The 15,764-nt window shown below is 42.2% G+C and overlaps 1 protein-coding gene across 1 annotated transcript in view; it reads right to left on the bottom strand.

Moving 5' to 3' along the window:
- Positions 1–618: 618 nt before the first annotated feature.
- The window catches only part of LOC146571932 (apoptosis-stimulating of p53 protein 2-like), a 38,701-nt gene continuing 23,555 nt past the window's right edge, over positions 619–15,764 (bottom strand). The window contains exons 8-18 of the mRNA XM_085275932.1: positions 8,857–9,021; positions 8,469–8,688; positions 8,203–8,325; positions 7,809–7,912; positions 6,119–6,515; positions 2,835–3,607; positions 2,603–2,740; positions 2,282–2,415; positions 1,918–2,084; positions 1,229–1,428; positions 619–844 (exon numbers count right to left, since the gene is read on the bottom strand). Of these exons, the coding sequence (XP_085132058.1) occupies positions 803–844; positions 1,229–1,428; positions 1,918–2,084; positions 2,282–2,415; positions 2,603–2,740; positions 2,835–3,607; positions 6,119–6,515; positions 7,809–7,912; positions 8,203–8,325; positions 8,469–8,688; positions 8,857–9,021 (2,463 nt within the window). The 3' untranslated portion in view covers positions 619–802. The remainder of the gene's footprint in view (positions 845–1,228; positions 1,429–1,917; positions 2,085–2,281; positions 2,416–2,602; positions 2,741–2,834; positions 3,608–6,118; positions 6,516–7,808; positions 7,913–8,202; positions 8,326–8,468; positions 8,689–8,856; positions 9,022–15,764) is intronic.

Genomic DNA, 15,764 nt, shown 5'->3' with positions numbered 1-15,764 from the left:
ATTTCACAGTGAGCATGGATAATAAATAGGCTGACATCTAATTTTTAATGCCATGCGATCTACCCACACTACCGTTGCGATCAACCGGTGTGTGTATATATATATATATATATATATATATATATATATATATATATATATATATATATATATATATATATATATATATAATATTTACATTTAATTGTGTCTGATGGTGTTGACAAAAACCTTGCACTTCCCCAGCAAAAACATAAATTAAAAAACACCTGGGAGATTGTACCAAAACATAGTCAGACAGCCAAAACTTTGTGTAACAATTATATGTAAATGTGTTTTTGAAAAATCAAAAAATAACTTTTTTACCTGTTTTGTCACTAATCTCAGGAATCGCTGAAATGCGAACTACCAAGAAAAAGAATTGCATTTTTTTAAATTTAAATTTAACCCTATTACAACTGTTGTGAAACTAATGCAGCATTTCATATAACACCATATCAACAGTCAAACATGGTGGTGGTAATGTGATGGTCTATGGCTGTTTTGCTGCTTGAAGACATGGACGACTATAATTTGGAACCATGAAATCTGAAATGTTTACGTGTGACAAATATGCAAAAAAGCTCCTGAGAAATCCAGATGAGGTTAAATCCTTTTCACATTCAATGAAAGATTGAGAAACATTTCCTTTTTTACATTTATTTTTTAAAAATCAACAACATCTGACTTTTTTTCCTCTACTATAAGAACCCAGAGGTTTATTCCCATGATGCACTTCTCTCGTGGAAACATGTAGTCCTCTGAAAGAGACACAAGCCGTCTTTTAGGCCAGGCTTCTTTGCCGGGGCTTGATCCTCAGATATAGCTGGGAATGAAAGATAGAGAGTTTCTCATTAAAACACCATTAAGATAACATTAAATACTGAAACGTCAAACTTAAGACTGTTAAGTAACAGGATTCTCAAAGCAGTTTTTAAATCTGATTAAAACATGTGATTTAAGGCCAACCTGAAGTAGCAACAGATTGGCAGACTAGACAGTTTAATTCCCGCACATTAGGAAATCTTACCGTCTTATTCTTTATTACATTTTTCTGATATTCTCCTGGGATGCTTTTTTACTTTAACAAGAAAGTTTTAAATGCTGATGTAATGGGACCCTAAACCCAGAAATCTGAACATTTCCTTATGAGTAGCTTCAGTCTAAAATGTTTATAAAAGCTCTGCTAAATTTGGCATGGGCGGCTCACCCCCAGAAGGTTTCGGGGAATGTATCCCTCATGGTCACCGCATCGTGCCCACCACCACTCCGTTTCCACCTCATCCTCCCTTCTCAGCACTGTCATGCAGTCACCCTCACTGAAGCAAAGCTCGTCGTCACTCTGAGGCTTATAGTCCCACAGGGCATACACTACACCGTGATTCATCACACCCATCTTCTCCTGAACACCTAAAAAGACAAAAATAGGTTAAAAGTTAATGAGTCTGATATTCTTTAAGCTTTTATGTGAAAATGTAATAACCTGAGACACATTTAAACTACTTTAAGTCCAAGTGCATTTGCTGAAACACAAGCCTCACAAGTCTAGAAAACTTTTACAAAATTGATTTACTTCCTTGATATAACTGGTCTGAACCAAACCCCCTTAAAATGCATGAACCTATGCAACAGTCCTCAAAATCCAGGCAGATCATAACAAGATCCTTATGGCACCAAAGATCTTTTAAATCTCCTAAAGAACAATTAAGCAAATTCCAAACTCGCCTGTAACCTGCACAGACACCCATCATACATCAGTAAATCTCTTGTTGCTACAGAACACGCTCAACCCCTTGAAAGATTTGCGAAATTGTCCTTGAAACCAACAAATGTGTTATGAACTATGAGGCTTATCTCCCTGAACCCCTTTTGTTAATATGTTAACAGGTTTTGTCTCACCATAGAGGAACTGGGAGCACTGGGCATAGCCATCTTCCATCTCTTCGCACTTGTCAGCAGCTGTCTGCATGTCACTATATGTTGTGGCAAATACAGCTGCTCCAGACTCGACAAGGAACTTACAGACCTGAACGTTGTTACAGGAGGCAGCACAGTGAAGGGGCGTCCTGGAGACACAAACAGAAGGAGAATGAGTAGTTAGTTAATAAGGACTGGTGCTGTGCCAAATTAATTTGTTTTCTTCCTACCATAGACAATGTAAAAGACAGACATAACATCCGGAAGTTATGTCCGGAGGTGTCACCATGGCTAAGTCCATCTTTTATACTGCCCGTGTTTTCTACTGTTTCCTACATAGGCTCACCAGCCGTCACTGTCGGCAGCATTAACATTGACACCAAACTGAACCAAAAACTTGACAATCTCGGTGTGGCCGGCACAAACTGCGTTGTGCAGAGCCGTGATGCCCTCGTCGTTCGGCATACTAGGGTCATCCACCTGAAAGACACACAGTAACATACTGACCATATACCCTGGGGTGAAGAACAATCACGGAATTTGCAAGTATAAATCTTTTTAGTGGATCTATAAAATAAGTATAGCAGTGTGTAGCTCCCACAATTTTTTGGTACATGTACAATGATAATAATGGGCTATTTTATTCTATTTGTTTTGTGTGACTCACATCATAGATAACCCTCTGAACAAGATCATATTCGCCCTCCAGAGATGAATCCAGTAGCAGGGCCAAAGGGTTGAACTTGACCCGCAAATTGTGGTTGGCTCGCTCTTTGCCAGCTTTATGGAGGATTGATTTCTTACCCTAAGAAGAAAACAGAACTGCAATGAATTAGAAAAAAAATTGTGTTTGTATTTTAGGCAAACTGGATTTTTAATAACCTCTCAAAATCACTCACCGGCAGAACTGTGACCTGTCCTGCAACCTCTGGTGGCTGCAGGGGAACGGTATCATCTCCCTCTTCCAACTCCCCGCAGCTGGGGTAAGGTGGGGGTGGGTAAGGAGGGAACTCCTCTAGAAACGGTTCCTGGTGAGCTAAGGTTGATGGACATTTCTCTTTTTCCTTGTCCTTGTCTTCCAGCGGTGATAGCATGCAGTGGCAGGAAGTAGGATCAGAGATGGGTGAGCAAGGGGGTAGTGGGGGTGGGGTCAAACTTTTCTCAGGGAGTGGCTCTTTCAAGTCACTTTCACTTTCATCCTGAACCCTGGCTGCTCCATCTATGCCACCCATCCCGTCCTCATGAACTGTAGGCTGTATATGGATCCCTGCAGAATTAGCCGTCTCCATGGGGATGGTTTCCATAGCAGCCAGAGTGGTTTTCTGGTAGAGCAGTTTCTGAATGTTGGGTCCTGCTGGGCCTTCGGGCTCTGTGATTGAGTTGCGTTTCTTCAGGGGTCGGGGTGCATGTTGCAGCCGGCGACGCAGATTATCCAGGTCAGCATCACTGGGGTTCCTGTGAGAGTTTGATATGAAGGGGAGGAGCTTGGTGGGGCTGAGCGGGCGAGGGATACTGTGTTCCGCTGTTTCTCCTCCGATACCTTCAGTGTTACCTGGGCAACTGTTGTCAGCTTCACTTCCGTCAGGTGCACAAAATTCAGAATTGAAGGAATGGTTTTCTGAGCTGATTGATTGCTGCCTGCTGCTGGCTGGAAGGACTGGTTTTCCATACACTAAGAAAGGAAAGAAAATACATGGATTCACAAGACGTTTCTCACAGCAAGCTCTATTTGACCTCCATTAAACAAACGCACAGATTACAAATTACATGTTTGATTATTGTTTGGGGTGAGAGGAAAAAAAACTCCCCCAAAAAACGTCATTATTGATAGATAAGTACCTGTTTTTCCTAAATACTGATACTGAAAAAGCTTGCTTTACCAATAGACTACAAAGCAAAGGCAAATCAAGTGGTATCTAAATCAGTCCCTGACAACATGCCAGTAAATACCAGTCACAGCTGTTCCCTTCACCTCACATGGTGAAGTTTCCAAAATATAGTCTGAACAAGTACAACATCACAGAGGAAATGCTATCAAGTACTGGGCTATAAGTTTTATTTACATCCATCATGCAGGTATAATTAATGGAGTGAAATACTCCGTATCTTACTTCTAGGAGACAGGCTTATGGCCTGTATTTGTATAGGGCTTTACTAGTCCTTAAGGATCCCAAAGCGCTTTACACTACATCCAGTCATCCACCCATTCACGCACACATTCACACATATTGGTGATGGCAGCTACATTGTAGCCACAGCCACCCTGGGGCGCACCGACACAGGCGAGGCTGCCGGACACCGCGCCACCGGGCCTTCTGACCACCGCCAGTTTTCTCTGTGTCAATCGTTCCTAGTTTAGTTATCTGTATTTCTAGCCTAGGTTGTCTGGTATCTGGTCCTGTTCATGCCTGGTCTCACCTCAGTGTCCTCAGTGTAATGACGGGATTTCTGTGAACAGTTTTGTAGAAATGGTGTCTAAAGGACCACTGATGGTTTTTTATAAAGTAATTATCGAAGTTAACTCAGGAAGATCAATTGGAGAAAAAGAGACAAAATAAATATCAGTGGTTCTGAAAGTACATGATGTTACATCTGTGAGATTGTTATGAGTAATTTTTTACTGCTGATCTGCTGTTGGCACATGACATTGAAGAAGACAACGGGATGAATTATATCCTTAATTTAAGGATATAATTCCTCCCCTTGTACACTTTCAGAAAGACATCTGCTGTGATGAAATCTATTCCTCACTGCTGTGTAATCCATTATTGTAGATTGAAATGTTATTAGGAAATGATCAGACAAAACAGGGTTTTCAGGAAATACTGTTAACTGTTCAGTTTCCATCCCATATGTCACAACAAGATCTAGTGTATGATTAAAGTGGTGGGTGGGTTATTTTTTCATTTTGAATACAACGGATTAAATGCATGGATGATAAAATCACCTACAATAATTATTCTATTATTATTATTCTATCTGAGCACTAAATAAGATAAAAATTCTGAGAAAACAGCCAGAAACCGCGAGGCCCAAGTGAACAATAACAAATAAAGCTGTTTGTGTGGCTGTAATTTCAAATAAATTACAACTCTGCCTGTGTCTTTGGTTGATTAATAAGCTGGAGTGGAAGATTGCTGTCAAACCCCGTCCTCAGCCTGTGCTTCGAGGTTTTGGACAGTTGGTATAACTCATGGCTGTTGAATCATTTAAACTAACATAATCATCCTGCTGTAACCAGGTTTCTGTAAGGTGGAGGAATTTGTAGATCAATTACTAACAGGGACTTATATTATTTAATAATAGACACTATTTTACTCTTTGGTGCATTTGTGGATACTATGTTTTTCTTTTGTTGTGATTTTTTATGTTTAAGTCATTATTTTGCTGATTTTTGGTTTGTTTTTTCTTGGTTTGGACACAGACACAGTCTCTAAGGGCATGGGGTTTTGGGGGATAACAGGGGGAGAGAAGCTGTGGAGAGGCGCGTAAGACTGCGACTCTGCTTCCTGATCCCAACTCTCGATAGTCACGCTTTTTTTGTGGGGGGGAATTATTAGAGACATGGACAGTTTGGTTGTGTGGTGGTGTGAAGAGTGAAGAGGCCAAGGTACTAGTCAGTCGGCTACGAGCTAAGCTAAGGTAGTGAGTCCCTAAAGATGAATGAATACTTTGAATATAATTAGCGGGTTATTCAACAGAAAGTGTGCTTTGGATAAAGCATTTAAGGATTACACTATGTAATAATATAAGTTTTTAGATCAAATTTGAATCGAAATAAGCTACAGAAACAAATTTCCCACGTGTGGGACTAATAAAGGTTATCTTATCTTATCTTATCTTAAAACACCACTGTGTGCTGTAACAGGAACAGGAAGTGATGCTCTACCCCAAGACCAAGTGTTGGCAAGTTTGTCGCACACACCTTATTTTTCTGCAAAGATGTAAATGCAAAAGCCTCTCCCCTGTTGACTGAATTTTGGTGTTTTGGTGAAATTTTTTCAATTCATATTTTTCTACTAAGACATATACTACATTTTGGTGAATAAGGAGGACCAGTGCTTCCAAGGACCAATCTTACACTGATCAAAATAATCAGAAAAATCACTTTGGCCATAATTGTGCAGCCCTATCTTAACAGGAAGAGTATTCTAATACACGGGCAACCGTATCAGTGGATTACCTCGGGGCTGGCTCCGAGGCAGTGTTCCTTGGCCACTATGTTGGTATCCCTTCCCCAGTGTAGCCTGCTGGGTGTACATCGAGTAGATTGAGGAAGCCGCCAGGGTCTGAGGTTTCTGAAGCACAGGTGGGGGACAATCAGAGAGTTCTGGGGTGTAAGGTCGCACAGCAGCAGCTGGAGGACTCTCCTGCTTGTTGGGCAAAGGGAGGGTGTTGCTATGACTGGATAGAATTCCTGGAGCCCTGAGGGGGGCCCCAACTGGCTTCACCTTACCAGGGAAGGTGCCAGTGTTATAGGGGGCTTTGGAGAAGGCTGACAGGCCAGAAGATCGGAATGGTTTGGGCTTGCTGGGAACTGGAGGTGGTGCTGTCAACTTGGAAAGACTTTTGGATGAGACCTGAAAGTAAAATATAGCAAACGTGGAAACACAGGGTTATACTCAGAGATTGATGATATAACTGCAAAATACAGAAAATGAAGCAATAAATCAAATATCAAAATGAGCTGAAATGTAAAATGGCTTTACATTAAAATTGTAAGTGCTCAGCAGCTATTAACCAGTTTGAGTTTGACTTTTCATATTTAACCTTACAATTATTGTACCGTAATTGTCGGGCTATAAGCCGCTACTTTTTGCACCAGCTTTGAACCCTGCGGCTTTTAGTCAGGTGCAGCTTTTCTGTGGATTGTCCGTGATTTTTGTCATATCGTAAGACGATTTGTTTTGTTTGTTCCGCTGTTGTACGGCACTACGTTGCCTGTCGGAAGGGCATGTGATCAGACACACAGTATCGGGGTTCAAGAGTGGTATGTTGGTCACATGTCCGTCCGCCAGGCAACGTAGTGCCGTACGTAGTGCCGTACGTAGTGCCGTACGTAGTGCCGTACGAAGTAGCGCGAAAAACAAACTTCAAAGTAGCACTACACGTTCAGCCGGAGGCGTGGATGATGAGCGGCGATAAACTTGCAAAAAGCAAGTTATGCTCAACTCCACCAGTGGATTCTGACAGCGTGGAAAAGTGTGAAAACATCCATGATCACCAACGGATTTCGAAGGGCTGGACTGCTGCATGATGGAGAGGAGGACACCGCCACGGCCCTTCTGAGGGTGTTCGACTCTGACACTGACAACGAGGATTTCTTTGGTTTTGAAAGTGACAACGAAGGAAAGAAGCAGAGAGTGGATGACGAAGCCATCCTGAGCCTGTTCGTTTCCGACACTGGAGGAGAGGACTTTGGTGTTTTTAGAGCGCAGGAAGAAGAGAAAGATGGTGAATGACTGACTTTTCTTCTTGTTAAAGCCGTGTCGCTGCACCTGAGCCTAGAAGGTAGGCCGAATCTATTTTTCTGGTGTGCTGTAGGTTATTGTTATGTACTACATTTGTTACTCATTTATGAAGCACAGTACATGTTTCGTACTTGTAATTACCGCTACTTGTACATATACCTAAAAAGTTATGCAAATATGTACCCATAACTTGTTTTTCAAAATATTAATAAAAGAGGTGTGTCTCCAAACAGCCATCTCTTTCCTGACAATTCGCTTTGTGCATATTCTCTTACATATGATAAGTCAACATTGAAACACCTGCGGCTTTTAGTCAGGTGCAGCTAATGTATGTACAAAACAGGATTTTCCCCTGATTTTAGCTGTATGAGATGTAGAGACTAATTGGAAGCCCACTGATACCTGATTGTCCCTGAGCAGGTTCTCTGTGGAACGATTAGATCGTGAGGGGATGGGAGGAGGAATGTCGGACCCAGAGTAGCTCTTGTCTATGGCGGTCTCACCACCTAGAAAAGAGAAAGTAACTCTAACATCCGTGGGACTTTGTTTAAACAATTTTCTATCTCCCAGATCTCATTCCTTCTATTCTCAGGTCTGTCATTTGTACATGGATATTAAAGCATGGATAGACTATCCTTAAATTAGGTTTTCAGTGAATGTCTCAATGTCTCAATGAATCAGCATGCCTGAACGTTTATGTGTCAGATTAGAAATGTAGTAACAAATGATTGTAAAGGCATAGAAAGTTTAAATCCTCTTTCTGCAAAAGGTAAAACAGAAACAGGACCTAACTGACCTGAGTTGCGGCAGCTTAGACTCGACATGCGAGGCAGAGTGGAGGCATGCTCGTAACCCCTACTGGATTCGGAAAATGAGCTTTCCCAGTCAAAGATCTTGCTTGTTTTTAAGGTGTTGAAACCTGTGAGGCAGAGATAACTACATCAAGTAGAGTTTTGGTACTAGAAATAGAAGTGACTAACTCAGACTCAAATAGTGTTTCAGCATGCTAGGACAGACTCAAAACATAGAAAAATATATTTCTTACATCACGGAAACATGTACCTGAGGCTGGTTTGACAGGCCTAGGAGGTGGCTTCAGTGATGAATCAGCCATGGGCAGGGTGGCAGTGCCATCTGGGTATGCTGGCTTCACCAGAATCTCCTGGCGGACCGGCACAGGTGGCCCCTGAGAGCTTGATGTGGAGGATGACTGGATGTACGGCCCCACCGCTGCCACTCTGGAGCCCATGCTATATTGTGGGGCTGTACAGTCTGAAGCCACCTGGAGTGAGCAGAAATGTTTGACTGCTGCAGCCTTTTCGATCAGTACTTGTATATTAAGCAAACAACAACAAAGCAAAAATAAATGTTTTGTACAAAAAACAAACAAAAAAAACTTGAAATTGTAGAAATCTACTTTTGCTGATATTTTTTTCCTATATAAACTCACTGGCTGGTTCTCACTCTGCTGCAAAGCAGCCTTTTTCTTCCAGAGCCGTTCCCGGAGTTCAACCAACCGACGGTCCATCGCAGCTACTTCCAAGTTCCTTTTGTTCAAGCTGTCTCTCTGCTGCTGCAGCCTGCCACTATGATCCTGATTCAGCTTGTTTCTTAGCTGTTTGGAAAGGAGGGGGTGAGAAGTCAAAGTATGATTGAAAACCAACAGAAAAAATATTGTCTAGAATAATTTATTAGACACTAGGTTTAACCTCCTAGCAACTGTAGCTGGAAGTACTAACAGTGTGAGATAGAGGTATGTACAGCCTGATATCAAATCACTCCCTATATCAGTGGTTCCCAAACTTTTTTTGCTAGGCCCCCCTTTGTTTTATAAGAAAAATGTTCATTTAGTTTACATTTAGTAAACAATTAAACAAATACAAGTAACCTGCAATAAATTACAGGTAGTAATAAAATACACTACTAACTCTTTTACGCTACATCCACACCTGGGTTTGGCTGTCGGAGGGGTGCTTTTTTGAACTGCAGGTCCTTGAAGGGTAATACAGTTTGAAGCTGGAGGATCGCTATATTAATATCCGAGAGAAGCTAGCTCCCCTAACTAGTGATGTGCAATACCACTGATTTCCTTTCCGGTCCGATACCAAGTAATATTCAGGGTGGTATCGACGATACTGATCCGATACGATACTTTGTACAAAAACGTATTTTATTTATTGTATCTCAAATTATAGCGTCATAATGATTACAGGACATCAGATTACTTGTTCTTATCACTTAATAATGCAGAGTTCATCATATAGAAATAAAAAACTGAAGTTGTGCACTATTTGAACACCTTGCCTGCCTGCAGCACTAAAGGACTCTGTGAGAGACGTCTGTCTCGCCCTAGCAGCACCTGTCCCTCTCCTCCTCTTCAGTTCGCCTCAGCATACGCTCGTCATATTCTGTGAGATGATTTACTCTGAGGTGTTTGACAAGTTTAGTGATGTTGCCACAACCATACATGCCAACCCTCCTGATTTTTCCGGGAGAATCTCGAATTTCAGTGCCCCTCTTGAAAATCTCCTGGAGACGCCATTTTTTCCACCCGGACAACAAAATTGAAAAACCATATCGCAGAATTCATAGCGCGGCCAGCCAATTCCAGTTTCCAACAATGGTGACAGCTACTTAGTTTTAATATTACTCTTATTTCTCTTTGTGGGTCGCAAAAAAGCTTTTGACATATTTTCAGGTAAGAATGTAGCTGTGTAAACTTCAAATATCTGAGCCGATCGACACATCGTTTTCAAACCCCCGTGGTCTTTCACTACTCGGGTTAAACATGATATATAAGTCACTTTGATAACTTAAAAATTTTATTGTTTGACTTTTTCAGTGTTTTATTTGTTCGTGAGTAAATCGGTTTGGCTGAAATTAAAGTTATTAGATTAGATTAAATTAAATTAAACTTTATTATTCCCTCGGAAGGGTTCCTCCGGGTTTTCACACAGCTGAATAAACGTCAAACAGAAAATGATTAAACAGAAGTGTGAGACGGTCGAGAGTTTACGTCAGCGCCTGGTTATATTTTAGATAGCAAGGAGCAGACGGCAGAGTTTCACTCCACCGAGGGAGCTCGTGCTGTACTACCCGGCTTTCTTTAGACCGCGAAGGCCGGGTCCTCAGGTGGAAGCAGCCTCTGAATTTGGACACCCCCGCTGTTTCCGGGCCGGCCAATAATAACGGTGACATTTAACGTATTTTATCTGAAAAATAAACACTGTAAAATATATTTATCACCCTAAATTACTAAAATATCGATATTTTAATGTCAGAATCGATTCTAGAACATAAGTGATTGGTATCGGAGGAACCGATATTTCAGGATCGATCCGCACATCACTACCCCTAACTTTCAGTAGCTGTTGAAAGGATAAAGTTGTGGTATATCAGTGGTTAGAAACACCATTATTACTTTGGGATTAGTTTAACACAAAGTTAGTGCTGATCTGGGAACATTGCTGTGAGTCACAGTGCGCAGCCTAAAGGTCCTTTCACATCGGCGGCAGCATGTGCTGCTAATGCTAACTAAAGGCCAAGGATCCAGAATTTGTTGCGCTGGCTGTTGAGCTCTGTGGGTTGTTGCAGCAGCTCTACCTGTACTAGATGCACCTGCTCCTTGTCGTTTCTATCTCTGACTTTATGTCCTCTACAAGAGTTTGTTTTTTTTTTGCTGGTCCTTCAAATGTTCAGTAAAACATGTATGCTAATTCATAACGAAGAATGCTTTGTAACTATCCCCACTAGTGAAGACTGTCATTTCCACAACACTGCCCCCCCTCCCCACCCCGAGGTCCACAGCGCTGTTGAAAAGGCTCTGGAGGTCCCTGTATTAAGCACGTAAACCTGTGACACAAAAATCACCAAACTCGGACCACCACAGACTGTTTTCCTTCGTGGTGATGAAGGAAAACGCTGGGCTGGCATGTAAAAGGGCATTTATTCCCTTCAAGGACCTGAAGCTCCATAAAGCACCCCTCCAATAGCCAAACCCATCTGTTCTCTGATTGGATAGTTAAATTTGTGATTGACATGACATTGGCCAATCAGATGAAAGGAAGAAAAATAGGGTCAAAATTCGTACTTGTAACTTGAAACTTGAGTGCAGAGTTTCACGTGTATTTTTTGCTCAGTCTACACACAAATCTTTTTTACACACACACAAATTCGTTTTACACATACAAATCCTGATTTACAAATACTAAATATTTATGACCACAATTTGAGCCCATATACACTCAACAAAAATATAAACGCAACACCTTTGTTTTTGCTCCCATTCCCCATGGGATGGAGGTAGAGACCTAAAATTCATTCCAGATACACAATATAACCATCCCTCCCAAACAGTGGTCACAAATCAGTCCAAATGTGTGGTAGTGGGCACATCTGCTATATTGAGATAATCCATCCCACCTCACAGGTGTGCCACATCAGGATGCTGATCTGACATCATGAGTAGTGCACAGGTGTACCTCAGACTGCCCACAACAAAAGGCCACCCTGGAATGTGCAGTTTTTTGCGCTATTGGGGGTCTGGGGACCCAGAACCGGTCAGTATCTGGTGTGACCACCATTTGCCTCATGCAGTGCAACACATCGTCGCATGGAGTCCATCAGATTGTCAATTGTGGCCTGTGGAATGTTGGTCCACTCCACTTCAATGGCTGTGCAAGGTTGTTGGATATTCGTGGGAACTGGTACACGCTGTCGTATACGCCGGTCAAGCACATCCCGAACATGCTCAATGGATGACATGTCCGGTGAGTATGCTGGCCATGCAAGAACTGGGACATTCTCAGCTGCCATCTGCCCTGAACAATGTGAACCATGATTCATCCGTGAAGCGCACACCTCTCCAACGTGCCAGACGCCATCGAATGTGAGCATTTGCCCACACAAGTCTGTTACGGCGACGAGCTGGAGTCAGGTCAAGACCCCGATGAGGACGACGGGCATGCAGTTGAGCGTCCCTGAGACGGTTTCTGACAGTTTGTGCAGAAATTGTTTGGTTGTGCAAACCAATTGTTCCAGCAGCTGTCTGGGTGGCTGGTCTCAGACGATCTTGGAGGTGAACCTGCTGGATGTGGAGGTCCTGGGCTGGTGTGGTTACACGAGGTCTGCGGTTGTGAGGCCGGTTGGATGTGCTGCCATATTCTCTGACACGCCTGTGGAGACGGCTTATGGTTGAGAAATGAACATTCAATGCACGGGCGACAGATCTGGTTGACATTCCTGCTGTCAGCATGCCAATTGCACGCTCCCTCATTGCTTGTGGCATCTGTGGCATTTTGCTGTGAGACAAAACTGCACATTCCAGGGTGGCCTTTTGTTGTGGGCAGTCTGAGGTACACCTGTGCACTACTCATGATGTCAGATCAGCATCCTGATGTGGCACACCTGTGAGGTGGGATGGATTATCTCAATATAGCAGATGTGCCCACTACCACACATTTGGACTGATTTGTGACCACTGTTTGGGAGGGATGGTTATATTGTGTATCTGGAATGAATTTTAGGTCTCTACGTCCATCCCATGGGGAATGGGAGCAAAAACAAAAGTGTTGTGTTTATATTTTTGTTGAGTGTAGTTGGTCATTATAAGAAGTGTTTGTGAACTAAACATCAAGAATGTGGGATACTGTTTGTCCGTGATTTGGAGAGCCCAGTTCGTGCTCCCGACACAGGGAAAACCAATTCTACAGGGGAGGCCTACCTTGGCCTTGTGCAGGTAAAGCCAAAGGGAAGATATGTTTCACCATATTTTCTAGTCTTTGGCTTGGAAGGCAGTTGGTTTGGAAACATATTTGGCGATGTTTCATACCCTGCTTTGCGTATGTGTGGAAGCCCCGCCAAAAACCTGTCCATTATGCTACCATGCCCCCCCCCCTGCAATGGCTCTGCACCCCCCCCCCCCCCCCTCCCCAGGGGGTGGGCCACACACTTTGGGAACCTCTTCTTAAGTCTTAAGTCATGACACACTTCTCTCCCCAACATAAGTTGCCAATATATGTTAAAAGTATTGGTATTGGATTGATACCAAAATATACTGCACAGCACTACAGACAGGATGAGAGTGCAGGAATGTCTTAAAGACATAAAGACCTGGATGGCCGCTAACTTTCTGCTTCTTAATTCAGGTCAAACTGAGGTTATTGTAGTCGGCCCTGAAAAGCCTAGAAATATGGTATCAAACCAGATTCTTACTCTGGATGGCATTACCTTGGCCTCCAGTAACACTGTGAGGAACCTTGGAGTCATTTTTGACCAGGACATGTCCTTCAACGCACATATTAAACAAATATGTAAGACTGCTTTCTTCCATTTGCACAACATCTCTAAAGTTAGAAATATCCTGTCTCAGAGTGACGCTGCATGCATTTATTACTTCCAGGCTGCACAATTCATTATTATCAGGATGTCCTAAAAACTCCCTGAAAAGCCTTCAGCTAATCCAAAATGCTGCAGCAAGAGTCCTGACAGGGACTAGAAAGAGAGAGCATATTTCTCCTGTTTTGGCTTCCTGTTAAATCCAGAATTCAAAATCCTGCTCCTCACATACAAAGTCTTAAATAATCAGGCCACATCTTATCTTAATGACCTTGTAGTACCATATCACCCTATTAGAGCACTTCGCTCTCGCTCTGCAGGCCTACTTGTTGTTCCTAGAGTATTTAAAAGTAGAATGGGAGGGAGAGCCTTCAGTTTTCAGGCCCCTCTTCTGTGGAACCAGCTTCCAGTTTGGATTCAGGAGACAGACACTATCTCTACTTTCAAGATTAGGCTTAAAACTTTCCTTTTTGCTAAAGCATATAGTTAGGGCTGGACCAGGTGACCCTGAATCCTCCCTTAGTTATGCTGCAATAGACGTAGGCTGCCGGGGGATTCCCATGATGCATTGAGTTTTTCCTTTCCAGTCACCTTTCTCACTCACTATGTATTAACAGACCTCTCTGCATTGAATCATATCTGTTATTAATCTCTGTCTCTCTTCCACAGCATGTCTTTATCCTGTCTCCTTCTCTCACCCCAACCGGTGGCAGAAGATGGCCCCGCCCCTCCCTGAGCCTGGTTCTGCTGGAGGTTTCTTCCTGTTAAAAGGGAGTTTTTCCTTCCCACTGTCGCCAAAGTGCTGCTCATAGGGGGTCATATGATTGTTGGGTTTTTCTCTGTATCTATGAAGCGCCTTGAGGCGACTTTTGTTGTGATTTGGCGCTATATAAATAAAATTGAATTGAATTGAAGAGAGGTTAGATTTAAAGGTAAGGACTGCTCAGTGACGTTTGATAAACTGCAAATTTAAAGCTTCCATGTGACGTCATAATTTTAATCACATATGATGTGTTTTGATAAATTATGTATTTTCATTTTGCAAAACAAACAAAGCTATACTAATTTTGTGTTATTCAACTGTTGCATTAAATTACTGCATTAATGTAGTGAACAAGCTTTAAGCTGATGACGCTTGGGTTCATTCAGTGAATTCCAACTTTATACTACCTTGTGTCAGTGTAAGGGATGGATATCAGCCAAGATAGCTTGTGAAACTGCTTACATCGTGTTGAATTCAGTTGTGTAAATCCACAAAAAGCAGGTCAGCTGATAACAGCGACACGGAAAACCTACTGAAGCTTACATGAAAAATGACTGTGATTCTTTTCCCTATGCTGAGCTACTGCACAGATCTCAGGGTTCCCCCACCTGCTGAATCCCACTCTAACTCTTGACTCATTGTACTGTTTAGGTGTGGAGACAAAGTCACCGTCTACAATGTGGGCGACAGAAAATAGCTATTTGTTTAAAAGTCTGTAAAGTCTGTACTTTTGCCACCTCTGAACATAACAACAACCAGTGGCTACTTTCAGCCATGTTTCACATCTGTATTGGCTTGTTGTAAGCCTGTTTGCTGGCTTGTTTGCAAACTTCTATATAATTATCAATTATAATTAGGGTTTAGGGTTAAACAGAACAAATGCAATGATGGAGTACTCAAGAGCTCCAAATGAGAAATGTTTTTTCTATGATGTATTAAGCACTTATCACTATTTCTGACACGCTGAACTTAATTTAAAGAAAAGAGTGCAAGAGGCTTTCATTTATATCATTTTATTTTTTCCATTTATTAGGCTAGGATAAGACCATAGTCCCCCGTTTATCAGGTAGGGAATTTTGCTCCCCTGTCACACCTGATCATAAGTGATAATGAGAAAACATACTGGATGCTTTAATTTGGTTTTCATTTACAGGCCTCCCCAACCTGCATGCACCCATGTGATTACAAATACAGAAAAACCCTGATTAACCGTACTCTCTTCAGCGATCCTGCACACAGTCATTATGCCTCCAAAGAAA

The sequence above is a fragment of the Mchenga conophoros genome, linkage group LG6 (assembly GCF_057382185.1).
Source record: "Mchenga conophoros isolate Kocher_MC1m ecotype Shallow Benthic linkage group LG6, M_conophoros_male_GT1.1, whole genome shotgun sequence".
In the NCBI taxonomy this organism is placed as follows: Eukaryota; Metazoa; Chordata; class Actinopteri; order Cichliformes; family Cichlidae; genus Mchenga; species Mchenga conophoros.
The sequence above is the reverse complement of the archived record's forward strand: the minus strand, read 5'-3'. Positions and strand labels throughout refer to the sequence as shown.